This window comes from Aulonocara stuartgranti (genome assembly GCF_965226115.1).
Source record: "Aulonocara stuartgranti genome assembly, chromosome: 8".
NCBI lineage: Eukaryota > Metazoa > Chordata > Actinopteri > Cichliformes > Cichlidae > Aulonocara > Aulonocara stuartgranti.
The window spans coordinates 20119875-20138737 of NC_138959.1; the positions used below are offsets into that span (position 1 = coordinate 20119875).

Consider the following 18863-nt stretch of genomic DNA (forward strand, 5'->3'; position numbering starts at 1 on the left):
ATATTATAAATGTTTGAATATTATAATAAAAGCCATCAAATATTCAACAAGATAACAATAAGGATCTATTTTCAGATGTTTGGTCTCCAAAATTTGATTGTCGCAACAAAAGTCTCTGCCCTAAGCCCAATCCTATCCACTAAATTTAGTATGTCTTATGATCTGATATAAGATGTGTTATTTTTCTAAAATTACTGAGAATTACTCCAGCCACTGTTTTACTAACAGGCCAAAGTTCATCCACCTACTTCTCTTTGCCCTCTCATCTTGTTTGTACATGTCCTGTAGCCTCTGGCCATTGAACCCCTTCACTAATGGCTTCTTCTACAAACAAAGTGCTAATCACATTTTTTTAAAGAGTGAGACTTGTTTCTCCAGCTGTGAGCCTGTCTTATCAGCCTCTTGTGTGAGTGTTTACATGTGAATCCCACCCTCAACCCAGCCTGGGGCAACGACAAACAGTCTGTGTCAGGTCACAGCACGGTGCTGCTGACTCGTCTGTCCTGTAATCTGCGATGGACACTGACTTGTCAGTGGCGATGTCCCATAATAGCTTCTCCCTCCTCCGAGCGATCCTCTCCGCTACCACCTGGTATTCAGTTGTCTTGACATCCAAAGGTGTTTCCTCAGCCTCATCACGCTCAAGATCAAATATTAGTGGAGGATCGTGGACCTGCTGCTTTCCTGTTTCTCCACCGCATGCTTCTGCTGCACCTATAAAGAAACAGGAATACATGCATTCCCCATAAGCCCCTTTTCGCCTACATTAAATTGAAGAGTGTTCTGAAACGCTGCTGAGTTACTACTTTAGTTCAGGGTTTAGAATTATTTAAATAAATGCAAAGATTTTTGCAAGATGATGCTTCAGGATGAGAATGAATCTGCTACAATGTAGCCTTTAGGGTTGTTTTTCTCTTTTAAACATCTGTCTGCAGAGCAGGGTCACCAGTCTGGTACCACCATGATGACATTATGTAAACCATCCACCACAGTGGTAGGGCATAACAAGCAGCACTGCAAACATATGTGAATAAACACGTCATCAGCATTAGAGAAGTTTGTTTCTCAAGCTGTTTTAATAACATGACATCATGCCCGACTGTAGTGTAATGGATTGTGGATGGTGGGCACGCGTGCCCTCCATTTGACCAGTACCTGTGATGTAGAAAGCTTTGTGTCTCCCACTGCGAACTGTCTGAAGGTCACCAAACCTCCCTGCAGCACCACTGTTAGGGTGGAAGAGAAACTACAGAAAAGAAGGATTGATGTCTGCAGGCAACTCAAAAATACAACATCACTGTGAAAAGTACACTCGCAGGCCACTTGGTAATACAACTTGCTAATACCAGGCTAAACCCTCTTTGGGATTCAGAACTGCCCTAAATCTTCACGGTATAAATAATCAAAGCATTCAATAAGTTGTCAAAACTCTCAGAGATTTTGGTCCACGTCGACACGATAGTGTCAAATAGTGGCCCAGATTTGTCATCTGCATGCCCATGATGCAAACTGCTTGTTTCACCACATCCAAAAGGTGTAAGAGATTGTGAGGTTTGCGACATGGCATTTTATCCTACTTGAATGAGCTATCAGAACATGGGTACATGTGGTCATAAAAGCATGGATATAGTTAGCAACAATACTCAGGTTTTGGCATTTAAATGACTGGTACTCAATTAGTTCTCAGAGAATATAAGAAAGCATCCCTCACACTATTACACTACCAGCAGCAGACTGAACCATGGAAACAAGCCAGGATCGTTCAATGCTTTTATTCTATTCAAGCCAAATTCTGACCCCACATTTAGAGATGCTCTTCTGATAACCCCGGTTGTAATGAGTGGTTATTTGAGTTACTGTTATCTTCCCATCAGCTGGTCATTCTTCTTTGACCTATGTCATCGACAAAGCAGTGTTGACCAAAGAACTGTCGCTCACTGGATATTATCTCCTTTTCCTGGACCATTCTTTGCAAACCCTAGAGATGGTTGTGCAGGAAAATCCCAGCAGATCAGCTGTTTCTTAAATACTCAGACCAGCCTGACTGGCACTAACAACTGCTGAACAGGTGTACGTAGCAAAGTGGCCAGCAAGTGTATACAGCTAAATATAAATTCAAAGTGAATTTTTTTTTCACCTCATGGCCCAACTGTTCACCATGTAGGAGGATATTTGTGGCATCAATGCCATCATAACGTCTGTCAGAAGGGAGTGTTACCCCCGCCAGAGACAGAACAGTTGGGAAGATGTCCATACCACTGCACAAAGAGATAAGGAGTGAGTAAGCACTGTTTTTAATGGCTGGTAAAAGACTGTTGGGTGAGTCAGTAAACAAGGTTCTTCTGTACTCTTTGGCTTTATGACCGTGTAGGGTAGTCATATATTTTATAGGATCTATAAAATTGCTCATCTATATTCACAAATATATTGTATGCATACTGTATACCTATTTAAATGATATAAACTAGCCTGTGCACGCTACTAAAGTGGTGCACCTGAGCAGGGACGAGCTGGTGGTATTTGCAGGAATCCTTCCAGGCCAATAAGCCACTGTAGGCACTCTGTGACCACCCTCCCACGTAGTCTGCTTAGCTGAACCGCCACCTAGTACACAGGCAGAAAAAAATGTAAATATGATGATGCAAAGCAATAAAGTGGACGTTATACTGCTCAGGAAGCTTATTTTATTTACCTTTGCTGGTCTGCCATTTGCCTCTGAAGGGCCCTACGCTTCCTGCATACTGGCATTTCTGTTCCCATGGACCGTTGTCACCTGTAAAGAGTGTGCACACAAGGCAAGACATTCAAGACAGTATTACAGGCTTTGTCAGAATATCAGACATGAATCCAGGTGACCAACCAGTGAACCAGATGAGTGTATTGTCTCTGTCTGTGGCCTCAGAAGCATTCTTTATTGCCCCAACCAGACTATCCAGCTCTCGCAGACTGGCAGCATACACTCCACTATTTGGGTGATTATCAGTGGTAGGGGCATCTGGAGATAGTGGAGGGGCCAAGGGGACGTGCATATGAGCAAGTGCTATGTAGAGCAGATAAGGTTGTCCTCGCTCACTGAAAATACAATTAATAAAAGGAAACTGTGTCAAAAAAATAAGGCTGGCGGATGCTGCATTGAAAAAATAAACTATTGGCTTACAAGCAGATTTGTATTAAAGGTAAATGACCTGACAAACTCTTCATTCACTGACTGCCAAATACTATTTCAGACACTTGTCACAGCAACATAACAGTAATCCTGGACAAACACAGTTATGGGGTACTTGGAGAGCAGCCATCAGCGGTGTATTTCCTGCTGATGATGCCTCAGGATATCTGCCATGCTATTGTGCTGTATTGTGCTTCATTCAAAAGCTCCAAACCAGCTTCTACATCAGAATTACCCATTTTTACTCATGCTTAAACTGAAACAAAACCATGTCTGTCAAAAAACAAGCAGTTCTGTGCTTGCAATTAAATTTTTCCATCCAAAACACAGCATTATCAACTTAAAAGAGCTTCACTGATAAAAAACAAACAAACAAAAAAACCCTTCTATGTCTTTACAGCTCATTACTTACAATCACAGCTACACTCGTTCAAATGATGCAGTCATGTAACATAAAGGCATGTTTTTTGTTATGTTTGTAAATTTAATATAGCATATTTCAAAAATATATACTCTACTGCTCTGTTAGCAGGCTATATTCTGTTATTAACAATTTCCATCAGGAATGGTTCAGAAGTCATAATGCACACCACAGAGCCATACTAAAACATTGTGGTAATGTTCTTTCATTACGATAAACATAGACAACTGTGTAGACTGCAGCAGTTTCTCCTTTTGTCATCCAAGGCAATCAACTACAGATGTCTGCAAGAGCTACCTGGTTTCACCCCCCCACCATGTGTCGACAGAGGATCCACAGTACATGCATATCCTCAGGCAATAAAGCAGCATTTTGAAACACTGTTCAGATCAAGCCGATGATAAAAGCCTCACGTGGAATCATTCAAAGAGAATCATATGCACAGACATAGTAACAGACAACAGTTTCTATTGTTGTGGAAGTAATGCGTGAAACTCTAAATCACATCAGATTTCACTTCTTAACTTTCACACACACGCATATTGTCTAAAGAAAGATGTAACATACCTGGCTGTAGGGAACTAGGGCATTTTTGGCTCTGACACATGGTTGCAAAATAAGGCTCAGGAAACGCTGTGCTGCTTTAATGTACATTTTTTTACAGCATATTTGCACTACAGTAACCTTTCTAAACTTAACACAGGTAACTCAGGAGGTGCAAATATGTTTTTAGCTCATACAGTTCTGTACTGGGTTCAACCCAGTACTAGGAAGGTGTAAGGTCTGTGTAAATTAGTGCAACCTCATTGTACCTTGCATTGTGTATAATCCGGAGTGCAGCAGACTTGTATTGCTCTGTTAGTGTCCACAGGTCAAGCGGCTGCTCCACAATAGTGCTATTTTCAATCAGAGGAAGGCCGATTCTGGAATAACAACCTCCATGTATGTTCCTCTTCAATCTAGAGCACAAAAGCAATAGATTGTAATAAAACTACATTTCGCTTGGTGAGGCCTTGGAAGAAAGAACTGGCATCCATTCATGGTTGTTATAGTATAGTAAAAAAAAAATACTTCTAATAAATAAATAGCTACTTGCAAAGTATTGCTAGTCACTGTGCAACCTATACTTTCATTATTGTGTGACACTGTCACAGTACTACACCTGATCACTTGTGGTCCATGTGAGTCACAGGGGAGGCACTGGGGCAGGTTATATCCTGGGATATCAGTACATCCCATGTCATTACTGAAGGGAATACCTAAGTAGTAGTCAAAACCTGCACAAGAGATATAGAAAATATTGCAAATATTGATCAAAGTATCAGCATGTTATCACCTTACCATAAAAAAGGTCTTATCTCTCAACTCTCTACACATGTCCTTATGGTAACTAGAGTAGTCAGGTATTTTTCCCTGCACTACCTGTTTATACCTGCCTGAGCACAAGGCTAGTCAGTGCTTTAAAGATGCTGATGTGAAACTTTTGTGGTTGTGGTGCAGGGAAGGGGATGGGACAGGGGCAGTTGTAAGTCTGTCCTGTGTGTTGTCAGGTGCAAATATGTTGTCTCACTAGACACAGCTGGTTGGAGGACGTGATTAGTGACCCTGTGCAGTCTGCTCCCTGCAGTGAGGTTGGGAAATGTTTCACAGATACCAAACAACAAAACTTAAGTGGAAAGATACAGCATTGTGCAACAGGAAAACTGTCTACATTAACCCACTGATCACTGTTTTATGTGAAACACACAAAAAGTATCGAATGCTCAACTGCTAGATAAATTCCTGCACATTAATTTTTTCAGCATTTCTTCTGGCTGTACTGCTGCCGTTTTGCTAACTCTTAGCAGCTCTTAGCAGCTGACTATACACTCTTATACTTCTATAAATTCTCAAAGTATAGAATAGCTTGTGGTTTCCAGTTGAAACATACAATTTACTGTGATTTAGAACAGAGTTTTTGAAACCTTATCAGTACATTTAAATAAAATTGCGTATCAAATTGTGTATCAAAGGTTTACATATTGAAGTGACAAAAGCAAAAGTCTAATATACTGTCATGGTAAAAGAAAGCACAGTGTGTGTCGTTTCAAAGGTTTTAAAGGTAGAATGGTTTAGTTTTGTGATGTTAAATGTGAACAAAGACTTCTGCATTGATGTACCAAAGTATTGCAGAGTGAAATGTGAGGCCATCTGTCTGACAGCTTGTCCAACACATTACAGTGATCCCACATGTAGCAGCATATCCACATCAGAATGACTGACAAAGACAAAATCAAGATGTTATAATGGCCCAGTCAAATTCCAGACCTCAACCTGACTAAAATACTATGTTGGGGCATTAAAAGAGCTGTGCATAAACCTCAGCAACCTTTGAAAGCGAGGGAAGACAACATGGGGGACAAAGTCACACAGAAAATGAATATTTAAAATTATTGCTGCTAAAGGTGATTTTATAAGCTATTAAACCATGGACTACACTTATTTTTTAAACACTGCTTCCACATTTTGGCTCAGTTTTTGTTAAATGAATAATGACACAGTGTAATATATCATTATATTATTTTATTATATTATATTATTATGCTTATATTTTGCACTTAAATAGTTCTTATCTAAAACTAACTGCTATTTTTTCCACTACATGAAGTTGACAGACACTTTGCTTAAATGTCCCACATACCTCTGTTAGTTGGACTGTATAGTCCATTGTGTCCAAGATGCCATTTCCCAATCATGGCAGTGTGATATCCTGCCTTGTGTAGTAGCTGGGGTAAGGTAACTTCAGACAGAGGCAGGCCAGCTAGAGAGTTCACCCCGAAGTTGTGAGTCACCCCGTTTCTTAGGCCATAACGACCTGTCAGGATAGCAGCACGGGACGGAGAGCATGTCGAGGCTGGGGAGTGGAAGTCGGTCATTCTAGAGAATTAAAAACATAAAAATATTTTATCGTCATACCATCTTGTGGTTTTGTGTTATTCTTGAATTTTTTAAGTTTCTGTTTAGTTTTCATTATTATTCTAACCACATCAAGCTTCACTTTTTCTTTATTTCACTGTCATTTTAGTGAAATTTTCTTGCAAAATCACTGACTTCTGATTTTATTATTCTATTTCCCAGACTGTGTTCCCTGTTTTGTTTATGTATCTGTGCTTCATAACTTTCATTGTCTCTTTCATCTTGGTTAATGTGCAGGAGTCTTCTTGTCTCAATATTATCTGACTTTTGGTTGTTGGCAGGTTTACAATGGAGAGTTCTTTTTAGTGTCTAGTTCTAGCTATCCTGCATGGCTTTGTGACTGTATGCATCTCTCATACTGACTCCTCTTGTTATGAACCGTTTCCTTGTGTGTTCTGCTCTGTGTTATCTGTGTAAATACATGATCAAGATGCTTTTATGTCCTGTGTTTCACGTTTTCTGGATTTCTGTTTGTTCCGGTGTTGCCTGATGCCTTCTGTCATGCTTTCTTGTTGTTGTGCTTCCACTTTTGTTCCTTTTCCCATGGTCTGTGTGAGAACTTTGTCTTTAAAAGGACTCACAAATAAAGGCTCCACTTGTAACTTAACTTCCTGCCTCAAAGTCTTCCTCTAACATAATATCCCATATATTTTCTCTATGGACTTCAGGTCAAGCAAACTGGCTTGCTAATCAAACAGTAATAACATGGTCAACAATTTATTTGGTAGTAGTTTTGGCATTGCTGCTGTGACGGCCAAATCCATGGCCACACTCTAAAGTCGGTAACGCTTGTGTATTTTCATTTCTTCATTTGAACACAATAACACATTTTAGTTTCCAATAAGTTTATTGATTGGTTTGGATACATTTGTTCCATTTGCAAGCGCGCACATTTAGGTTATGTATTCATACCAGTTCATTATTTTGTTTGACTTCTGACTAACTACTTACCTGCCATCATCCCTGGGAGTTGCCGGACAAAAGGGGGTGGACATGGTTTGAAACCACTAAAAAAAAGAGCGATAATTGGACCGCACCACCACTTCCTGCTGAAGGGGAGAATGTGTATTTTCTTTAATTTAAAAAAAGCTTTTGTATTTGATTAGATATTTGAGTTTAGGGTTCAGTGGTTTTGATTTTCTTCTTTGGTGTTTAGTTTATAAACAAACCACGCAGTACTGCATCATTTTCGTGGTTTATAATTGTGTTTTGTCTAGTTACCCCTCGTGTGTCATAGTGGTCTGATCAGCCATTATATATACCCTTGTGTGTCATTTCCTGTTAGGTCAGTTATGTTTGTTTGGGCAGTTGCTTGGTTTGTTAAATTTGCAGTCTTTGCCTGAGCTTCGATTTGTTTCTTTGATCTCTTTTATGAGCTCAACATTTGGTATTTTTGTAAATATGATTTTTGGGGTTAAATAAATGGAAACCCTATTTTCTATTCATTCCTTTGAGTCCTCCTGCTTTTTCAACTTGGTCCATCACAGTTGCCATGTGCTATGCCTTGTTGGAAAAGGAAATCAGCATCTCCATAAAGAATGTCAATAGATGGAGGGCTCAAAAATGACTAAGCTGATTGTGGATTTCATCAAACACACTGAACCATCCGCCACCAATATGAGAAGATAGTATGGCACTCAAAATCACAGACTCCCACCGGACTTGTATTCTTAATCTCTCTGGTGTTCCTCTAGAGTGCAGGTCCTCGATTTCTAAACACAATATTGACTTTTGTCTAAAAAGAGAATTTTGGGCCACTGAACAACAGTCCGCTTACTTTTCCCCTGAGCTCAGATAAGATTAGACTTAATTAGAAATGCAAAGGTCACAGCTCTTTTTCAGAAGACAGCAATGTGTGCTACCTCTTGATGCACTGACAAAATCTTCACTCCACTCCTTGTAATGCTCTGGAGGTTGGAACCATCCCTGTTGCTTGTACATCTTTTCCTGTGACACTAATTATTAACTAATTGTGGTAGTGTGGTTAATAATAATTACTTATTATTAATCTCTAGCTCAGTTCCAGAGCATGCCTTCATCCTGTGTTGCTCACCTCAAACCCAACCGGCCGTGACAGATGGCTGCCCCTCCATGAGCCTAGCTCTGCTAGAAGTTTATTCCTGTTAAAAGAGCATTTTTCCATCCCACTGTTGCCAAAGCGCTTACTTAATTGAATTGTCCCCTCCAGTCCACCTTCCATTAATATTCTTTGATACAGTACCCTGTGAACACCAAGCCTTTTTAGCCTTAATGACTGTCAAAGCAGCAGTATTCTCCATCACTGAGTTTACTAGTACTGAACTATACAGTGGGGCAAAAAAGTATTTAGTCAGCCACCGATTGTGCAAGTTCCCCCACTTAAAATGATGACAGAGGTCAGTAATTTGCACCAGAGGTACACTTCAACTGTGAGAGACAGAATGTGAAAAAAAAATCCATGAATTCACATGGTAGGATTTGTAAAGAATTTATCCGTAAATTGGGGTGGAAAATAAGTATTTGGTCACCTCAAACATGGAAAATCTCTGGCTCTCACAGACCTGTAACGTCTTCTGTAAGAAGCTTTTCTGTCCCCACTCGTTACCTGTATGAATGGCACCTGTTTGAACTCATCATCTGTATAAAAGACACCTGTCCACAGCCTCAAACAGTCAGACTCCAAACTCCGCCATGGCCAAGACCAAAGAGCTTTCGAAGGACACCAGGAAAAGTATTGTAGACCTGCACCAGACTAGGAAGAGTGAATCTACAATAGGCAAGCAGCTTGGTGTGAAAAAATCAACTGTGGGAGCAATCATCAGAAAATAGAAGACATACAAGACCACTGATAATCTCCCTCGATCTGGGGCTCCACGCAAGATCTCATCCCGTGGGGTCAAAATGATCATGAGAATGGTGAGCAAAGATCCCAGAACCACACAGGGGGACCTGGTGAATGACCTGCAGAGAGCTGGGACCAAAGTAACAAAGGTCACCATCAGTAACACACTACAACGGCAGGGAATCAAATCCCGCAGTGCCAGACGTGTTCCGCTGCTGAAGCCAGTGCATGTCCAGGCCCGTCTGAAGTTTGCCAGAGAGCACATGGATGATACAGCAGAGGATTGGGAGAATGTCATGTGGTCAGATGAAACCAAAGTAGAACTTTTTGGTATAAACTCAACTCGTCGTGTTTGGAGGAAGAAGAATACTGAGTTGCATCCCAAGAACACCATACCTACTGTGAAGCATGGGGGTGGAAACATCATGCTATGGGGCTGTTTTTCTGCCAAGGGGACAGGACGACTGATCCGTGTTAAGGACAGAATGAATGGGGCCATGTATCGTGAGATTTTGAGCCAAAACCTCCTTCCATCAGTGAGAACTTTGAAGATGAAACGAGGCTGGGTCTTCCAACATGACAATGATCCAAGACACACCGCCCGGGCAACAAAGGAGTGGCTCCGTAAGAAGCATTTGAAAGTCCTGGAGTGGCCTAGCCAGTCTCCAGACCTCAACCCCATAGAAAATCTGTGGCGGGAGTTGAAAGTCCGTGTTGCTCGGCGACAGCCCCAAAACATCACTGCTCTCGAGAAGATCTGCATGGAGGAATGGGCCAAAATACCAGCTACTGTGTGTGCAAACCTGGTAAAGACCTATAGTAAACGTTTGACCTCTGTTATTGCCAACAAAGGTTATGTTACAAAGTATTGAGTTGTATTTTTGTTATTGACCAAATACTTATTTGCCACCCTGATTTACGAATAAATTCTTTACAAATCCTACCATGTGAATTCATGGATTTTTTTTTCACATTCTGTCTCTCACAGTTGAAGTGTACCTCTGGTGCAAATTACTGACCTCTGTCATCATTTTAGGTGGGGGAACTTGCACAATCGGTGGCTGACTAAATACTTTTTTGCCCCACTGTATATGCTGGTGTACTGTGCCTCAGATAATAGTATTGAAATACTGACATCAAAAACACCCAAGGGTAGAAACATCCGTCTGATACATAATGAATATAAAATAAGAAAAGGTTCATAGATCTGAATCAAATTCTGTACCGTAGTCCTTGCAGGGCCATCAGGTTGAGGTAAGGTGTGTTGTTTGCCCTCTCTTCGAGCTGATTAGCATCCAGATCACCCCAGCCAATGTCATCTGCCAGTATGATGATGAAATTGGGTTTTTCTTTGGGTTTATCAGCTGTGGGTCCATGCTGGGACACTGTGTGGAGCAGCAGCCCGAATAGCAGCATTGCAGCAGGAGGAAGCTGGGGTGTGCCCTCCGCCATTTTGAATCAAAACCTGCAAAAGATTACTTGCAATTATAACCTTAATTCCCCAAAAAGGGATGCTTTGTAATAATAAAAACAGAAAGCAATGATCTACAAATCTAAAAGCCCATATTCTAATCACAATAGAAAAAATAGAGCAAAGAAAACATAGAAATATTTCACAAAGACTGTTTGTTCACTTTGAATTGTATGGCAGCAACACAGAGACTGAAAAGGAAGGAACAAGACTGAAAATCAATATGCTCGTGATAGCTCCTCCGTCATGGATCTTTTCACTCAGCATTTTCAGTTATGGACTAAGATTTATATTGTTTAGTATTCTGAGTTATTAGTTCTAATTTTTTTATCCATGGATTGTAGATATCAATGGTGTGCTGCTTTGTTTTTATCCTTAGGCTGTAGTTTAGTTCTTGGTTTTAGTTTGTTTACGTTCTCTTCCTTTTTGTTATGTCTCCCTCTGCATTTCCTGACACCTAACACAGAGAAGTCTCCTTTTCTGCGTTCAGTGTTCTCCCGTTTTAGTTACTTCCTGTTTTATTTTGGTAAACTTTGTCCCAGGTGTTTAGCTTTCGGCTTTACTTTCCCAAGTCTTGTTTCCGTGATTGGTCCCAACTATGCTCCCACCTGTTTCCTCTTCTTTGTCGTCGTCTGAATGTCCCCTTGTTTCTTGTCATTTCTTTCCCACTTGGTAGTGTGTTGTCCTTGTTCCACGTCCACTAGTGATTATCGGTTGTTGATTATTAGCTCAGCTTTTGATGTAATAGTTCCATAATAAACCTGCCTCTGGAGCTTATTTTCTATCAAGAGTCCTACATTTTGGTCCACATACTTCCCACCACACTGCCAAATCGTGACAGCCTCAGGAGGAAGTGCATTAAAATCTGCATATGCAGGTTAAAGCTCTACTGTACAAAGTAGAACCAGTGTTTGCACATGATCCAGAAACGCTGCTGTCTGCTCTGGGCAAAAGTGAAATTAAAATGGACTCAGGCAAAGTGAAAAACTGTTCTTTGGTCAGACAAATCAAAATTTGAAATTTTTTTTGGAAGACATGGACATCAAACAAAGGACTATCTGGCTTGTTATCAGTGCTTGGTTCAAAAACCTGCAACTCTGATGGTACATGGATGCATCAGTTCTTATGGAATTGTCAGCTTACACACTTTAAAAAGCAGCATCACTGCTGAAGGGTATATACAAGTTTTAGAGCAACATCCAGATGACATTTTTTTCAGTGAAGTCTTTGTATATTTGAGCACGATGAAGATAAACCACGCACTGCAACGATTACAGCAGCATGACTTCATAGGAGAAGAGATCAGGTGCTGAAGTGAAGACCTTTCACCAGCTGAAAACATCTGGCACACCATGACAGGAAAAATGTGACAAAAACGACCCAGTACAATGTGACCATATTTCTCTCTCAAATGTCCAGCAGCTGGTCTCCTCAGATTATGAGCTGTTGTTAAAAGAAGACTTGATGCTACAGAATGGTGAAAATGCTAGACATCCCTGTGTATCAACACAGCACATCAATAATACAGCTTTATTAACTATCAGGCATTGACCAGTGCTACTAGTTTTAAATCTGAGTGTTTGTGACTGTTGTGCAGTCTAGGATCAGAGTATTATAAACTAGCATGGACCAAGATGCCGCTATGTTTAAGCTTCTATGGAAAATTACTAACTACATTTCAAGATTTTGCAGAGTAAGCTTACACAGAATAAAGAGATCAGTCGATCCAAATTACCTTAAATCATTTCAAAACCTGTTACATATCCTGTAATAAGAGACGCGATCTCTCTAATCATGCAGGTAGTGTTCCTGTTGCAACCCACTTTTTATCAAAGCAGCCTAGTTTGTTGAGGGCAAATCAGTTAGCCTCTGATCACGACCCGTGCTCAACTTTCTGCTTCATCACACCAGCACGTGTGATGTTTGTCTAGTTCCTAACAGTTTTAAGATGGTGTCAGCATTTGTGGTTAAGAATTAATCAACAAAAAAGCTGAAATTTTATAGGTGCATCAAGAGTCGTCAGTAAGCCCACTGGGTCAGATGTCAGTGAGTAAAATCTTTTGGCATAGAGCAGCAGAGTTAGTTCCTTGGACAGTATTTGTTTTTTAAAGAATCCTTAAGAAAAAAACAAGTATTACATTATGTATGAATGGACAATGTAACTGTAGAAGGATACCCTAAAAAGTGCAATCCTTAATTCAGGTAAATGGCAGTCATCACTTTTTAACCAAACAAAGTTTAGGGATTTAAAAAACAAACAAACAACAAATCTGTACTTTTCTGATTTGACAAAACGTTTTTCAAATATTCAAGCCTGAGGTTGGGCACAAACTCCCAGTCTGTCTCTCTCTCTCTGGCCAGCTATTAACTCAGAGCACCGCTCAAACAACACCCCAAGTTAAAGAACTTTGTGTGTGTATGTGTGTTTAGTTTGCCGGGGTACTATGAAGAACTGGCTGCAACCAGATCTCTTTAACCCCTTCTTCCACCCCCCACCCCGTTCTCGTTCATGAATGTCAGCTTTTATCTGATACAGCATGCTTGTACACGTGCTTACATATATGTAATATATGTCAGTGTGGGTGTCTGTGTACACGTGTGTGTCCTTGTGAGAGAAAAAAAACGCCTGTGGAAATATGTGCACCATAAGTTAGCTTAAGTTTGAAAGTTTATTGACGTCGCTCGCGCGCCACTTACGGGACTATAGCAACGAGCGAAGACAGGACCCTCTGAAAGTAGCTTCTTACAGGTGAGACAGCTCACTCCGACTTATTACAGCCATGTCATTACAAACGAATACGTTCGCTTTTAATTAGCTACTTCAAATAATTATCCGGCCAACACGCGACGCACAAATACTTACAAACTATTTGTGAGCACTTATTTAGACGTTATTGCCCAAGGGTATCACGCGCCCCCGCAGACGGACCGGATTGCGTCAGTCGCACGAGAACGGACCGTTGGGGTGGGGCACCCAAAGGTTAACATTACCACCCGCGTCTCTGGCTCTTAATTTAAAGTTATTTCTTTACAGCTAAATATTGTTCAGTGGTCAATTTCCGGCTGTAATTAAACCGTTCTATTTTATGTTATTTAATTTTATGGGTGTGAATGGGTGGATGACTGGATGTGTAAAGCGCTTTGGGGTCCTTAGGGACTAGTAATAGTAACTAGCCATTTACCATTTAACCCTTGTGTGGTGTTCGTATTTTTGTTACTCAGCCAGTGTTCATGGGTCTGGTGGACCCGCTAGAGTTTTGGCTTTCCAAATTAACACTATCAAACAATTTTATGTTAAATTACTCAACAGATGTTTACTTCATCCCAATTACAAGACATATGAACAGCAAACATGGTTAATTTTTTCCCTTTACCTTTGTTAGATCACATTTATGAATTAATGTGCTTCTCGTTTTTCTTTTATATAAAATGTTATAAATAAATCAGTTATAATCAAGTGGAGTGAGTGGAAAGACACAACACATTTACACGTGAAAAAAAATTAATTGTTTAATTTTTCTTTTGAAAAAAACTGAACACGGGTCTCACAGACCCGAACACCATACAAGGGTTAACTGAAAATTTACAGCAGGTGTACAGAATGCCATAGTTGTTTGTTTGTTTGTTTTTCAACAATATATGACATGTAATATGAGAAGCCTGTATATCAAAAACAGGATTTACACTATGCTTAACATACCAGCACAGCTTATGAAGGCTAGGTTCAGAAATTTTACAAAATCTGGTAGGAGGGGGATACTTACACAACAGGTTTGCAGCTCTGGAGAGTTATGAGGTCAAACAAACCACGCTGGAGATTATAAATCCAAACACAGGTAGGTTGGGAGACCTGGAAATCCCATAAAAAATACTCAGATGCATGGAAAATGTATAATTCCTGCACATAATTTCACAAAGGAGCTGTATTTCTTTATCACCTGGTGGTACATTTAAGGATTTAGGATTTAATCGGTCATTATTGCTTCACTTTTTTCTCCCGTTCTTACAAAAATAAAAACATATTTGCTCAGCTTCATTAATAATTGATCAGGGAGAATGGAGAGACTGAACTTCAGCGGCTGTTGCCTTTCCCCCTCCTGACCATCTTTTGTTGCAGCACTGCCAGTGTTTGTACATTAAACAGATGTCCGTAAGAATGTACAGAGAGACTTTATTTAAGAGGCAAGCAGCTAAAGAAAGACCGATATAAAAGAGGGTGTAACACTATATGAACTTCTACTGGAAACACCAGCCAGTTATCAAGTCAGCTGATTTGAGTAATTTGACAAGGATCAGGCTTACCACCTCTTACTCAGACTGTCTGTGATCAGAAGAGGAACACTTCAAAAAGCTGTGACTCAGTCCTCACAGAGCTGAAGCTGGCTTTTGTGCGGCAGGTACCTACAGCACCACAGCAGCGCGTGCGCCCCCTGATGCTGGATCGTTTATTGCTAGAAGAAAAAAAAAGGCAACTCGCTTCTCCTTACATTTACCGCTCAGGCTGCCGAACGAGAGCAATTTCCAGTTTAAGATGAATTTTCCCCGAATGCGTCATTAAAGTATTCCTGCCGGTTTGTGTGAGCGAAACGGAATTGTGGGTTTGATCTGTAATTACTTACAGCGAGTCCCGGCCAGTGTCCTGCGGCTATGGGCGCATTCTCGTTCCGCTCGTGTTGACGCGTCAGAGCGCCTCTACAGTAACAGTCCAGCATTTGTTGCCACCCTACTTTGTGTTTTTGTCTTAATTCGATCATCCATTCAAAGTACGCACATTTGATTTATTATTATTATTACTTTTTTTTAATTGATTACTTTGCAGTTATGCTAATCCGCTGTTTTTCTTTCCAGGGCATGGGATTGAGTGGTTTCTTGGGGCCCAATGTGTACTCGGAGGTCCCCGACGGTGGCTGGGGATGGGTGGTGGCTGTGGCATTTTTCTTGGTGGAGGTGTTCACCTATGGCACCATCAAAAGCTTTGGCATCTTCCTCCAGAACTTGATAGATGAGTTTGGAGAGACCAACAGTCGAGTCTCCTGGATTGTTTCCATTAGTGTGTTTGTCATGGCATTCAATGGTAAGCACATGTGTTGTTGCTATGTGGCTGCAGCTTTAAAAAACTTAACATTACATGCGTACAAAAATAACATTGAAATAATGAGAATCGCTGTACCACTTAGCACCTTTTGCTTCCATGATGACCAACCGCTTTGGCTTTCAACTTGTTGTCATGACTGGAGGACTGCTTATTACTTCTGGCACCATCGCCACCATCTTTACCAGCTCCATAAACCAAATCTACATCACCTACGGATTAGTTGCAGGTATTCATTTAGTCACTTTTTCACTACTTTTCCACTTCAAAAAACTTTGCACACAATGCTGTTATTCTTTGAATTTCTTGTACATATTTATTCAACTGTTCAGGCATGGGTTACTGTCTGACCTTCCTCCCCACGGTGACCATCCTTTCTCAGTATTTCAACCATCGGCGATCTCTGGCCACTGCTGTCGCTTCTACTGGAGAGTCCCTGTCAATGTTTGCTTTGGCACCAGGTGGGATGTTTTTTATAAAGACGCTTTAAAGACAAGTGTGAGTGACAGGGGTTAGAAAAAACGTGATTAATATTCCCAAATAATATCAAGAAAAGATTACAGTTTGCAACAGTTTCAACATCACATTTTCATTTCATAAGCCAGATCTTGAACATTACATACTTAATACTCATGCAGATTTGTTTGTGGACACTCATGGAATGCCTCTTCTTCCCTCTTAGCCTTTGCAGCATTAAGGGACCATATTGGCTGGAGAAATACCATGGCAGTATTAGGAGCTTTGCAAAGCGTCATCATCATCTGTGGCGCATTGCTTCGGCCGATAATTATTAAACCCAATGAGACGCTGAAACCAGAGGCTGACACCTTAACCTTTAAAGATCTGAGCAAACATAATGACTGTACAGAGGGCACAACTTCAGGGGTCTCTGTGACAAACAAGGCATTCTCTGATCAAAATACCTTCTGCAGTTTGACTAACGAGCTAACTACAGGCTCTGTGAGCACTGCAGACTCTGGTGTTCAGTCTCTAAGTGACACTGACAGCGGCAAGCAACAGGAGACATCTTTACCTCACAAAGAAGCAAAGGTGGAGATTGAACGGGAACAACTGGAAGAAAGCAAGGGAGAAATAAAAACATCTGAAAAAGAGGAAAAAACAAGCAGAGATGCAGAAAAACAAGCGATGAAAGAGGAACTAAACAATGCAGCTGACAAAAAGTTATCTGAAAACAATTCCAAACTCTTGGACTTCTCCATCCTCAAAGAGTGCAGCTTCATTTTCTATTCTCTCTTTGGACTGTTTGCCACTCTGGGCTTTTTCGCTCCACAGCTCTACATCATCCAGCTGAGTGAGAGTCGAGGAGTCGAAAAGGACCACGCGACTTACATGCTCTCCACCATAGCCGTGGCTGAAATCTTAGGCCGATTCTCTATTGGATGGATCCTCACACGGAGGCAGTTTAGGAAGAAGAAGCTTTTGGTGCTTTTAGCCTGTGTGATTACACTGACTGTGGTGCTGGTGGGATTTACTTTGGTCACAGAGTTTTACGGCCTAGCTGTGTGCTGTGCTCTCTACGGGTTCTTCCTGGGAACTGTGGTGTGCACCCACATTCCTCTGCTGGCTGAGGATGATGTGGTGGGCATAGAGAGGATGACTTCAGCTGCTGGCGTCTATGTTTTCATCCAGAGCTTTGCTGGGCTGGCAGGACCACCACTTGGAGGTACTGAGGAATGACATATTTACTGGACATAACCTCCAGGATCAACTTTACTACAAATGATACTATATCTTAAAACAATATATATTTTAGTAGTGAAAAACACACATGTTCATTTATGGGATTTATGGGAATCTTATACTTGTAGTTACAACTCATAATCTTGCAAAATACACACAAACCAAAAGTATAAAGTTTGGCTGGATCATCTAGATCAGGATATTTGATTCAGTCCCTGCAGAACATGACAAGACACAATGCAATTGCTTCCAGCCTTTGTTTAAGATGAGTACATAGACCTTTTGACAAGCTGGCTTTTTAGTTCTTACTTCTACCTCTATTCTCCTTTGCTCCTCAGGCATGCTGGTGGACATGACCCATAACTATGGATCAGCCTTCTACTCTTGTGCAGCTGGCATGGCTCTGAGTGCTTTGTTCCTGGGTTTGGTGAAGCCTGCTAAGAGAGGATTTTCCTGTATGAGGAGAAGACGCTCTGAAAGCAATGCAGCCCACAAGGAGGAGAGTGAAGAGCAAACTGAGGAGAACTAGAGATCCATATGATTTCTCTGACTTTGACACTAAGTGATGTAGAGGGTGTTTTACCTTTTAAGCTGATGTAAAATGAGAGTAATAAAGGGTTCAAGCCATAGAACGGTAGTTAAAGGCTAATGTTGATAAACTGTAACAGCATGAATACACTGAAGAGAAAGACGCTTACTAAGTGCTTAAAATCTGCCTTTGTAGGTCTGGTTTCTGAGAGCAATCTCAAAAATTTTTAGACCACAGTATCTAAGTAATAATTGTGCCTTAATTACCTGATATACCAAACAGTGTTTTTAACAGTGTCAGTACCTTTAAATTATCTTTGAAGAAGCTTCATTTAGTCTTGCACTTAATGGATGGCAGTGACAAAGGGTACACTCAGAGTGATTAAGCGTTAAGGGAGGTGTCTTAGTTTGACAGGAGACTTTAACACTGACGCTCAATAATTACCTCAGTGATCAGTTCAATAACAATAGCCAGACAAAATGTGATGCTAATGTTGCAGCAAGAACAATCAGTTGCACAGATCTTTGTTACACTTGTTATGGGAAATACCTGAAGCTCAGGACAATTTGATTATATGTGTTTTACTTGCAATCAAATCAAACTGTCACTTAGTTAACGGTGCACTGCTATTTAATACGGGATGTCAACCCGCAAACAATTTTTGTATCAAAAACGTGTTTGTTCGTAATAAAGCAACACTGTGAAAC

General features: G+C 40.7%; 2 protein-coding genes across 9 annotated transcripts; one reads left to right on the top strand and one right to left on the bottom strand.

The window, feature by feature from the left end:
• Window positions 1-51: 51 nt before the first annotated feature.
• On the bottom strand, window positions 52-15510 carry arsg (arylsulfatase G). 7 transcript variants are annotated; one of them, XM_082544365.1, is made up of 12 exons: window positions 15454-15510; window positions 14599-14684; window positions 10589-10828; window positions 6268-6503; window positions 4750-4864; window positions 4400-4546; window positions 2861-3072; window positions 2693-2773; window positions 2496-2604; window positions 2138-2258; window positions 1156-1246; window positions 52-714 (listed from the first exon to the last, which is right to left on the bottom strand). In XM_082544365.1, the coding sequence occupies exons 3-12, from the start codon at window positions 10813-10815 to the stop codon at window positions 434-436; spliced, it is 1620 nt and encodes a 539-aa protein (XP_082400491.1). In that variant the 5' UTR covers window positions 10816-10828; window positions 14599-14684; window positions 15454-15510; the 3' UTR covers window positions 52-433. The 7 variants fall into 7 exon arrangements, with proteins under 7 accessions (XP_082400491.1, XP_082400492.1, XP_082400493.1 ...); XM_082544366.1 differs by lacking the exon at window positions 15454-15510 and adding an exon at window positions 15137-15443; XM_082544367.1 differs by lacking the exon at window positions 14599-14684 and having other exon boundaries at window positions 15454-15490.
• On the top strand, window positions 13077-18860 carry LOC309713030 (monocarboxylate transporter 7-like). Of its 2 annotated transcripts, none has more exons than XM_082544360.1 (6): window positions 13077-13583; window positions 15683-15908; window positions 16012-16155; window positions 16259-16387; window positions 16609-17610; window positions 17966-18860. In XM_082544360.1, the coding sequence occupies exons 2-6, from the start codon at window positions 15686-15688 to the stop codon at window positions 18154-18156; spliced, it is 1689 nt and encodes a 562-aa protein (XP_082400486.1). In that variant the 5' UTR covers window positions 13077-13583; window positions 15683-15685; the 3' UTR covers window positions 18157-18860. The 2 variants fall into 2 exon arrangements, with proteins under 2 accessions (XP_082400486.1, XP_082400487.1); XM_082544361.1 differs by lacking the exon at window positions 13077-13583 and adding an exon at window positions 15522-15597.
• The last annotated feature ends 3 nt before the right edge of the window (window positions 18861-18863 follow it).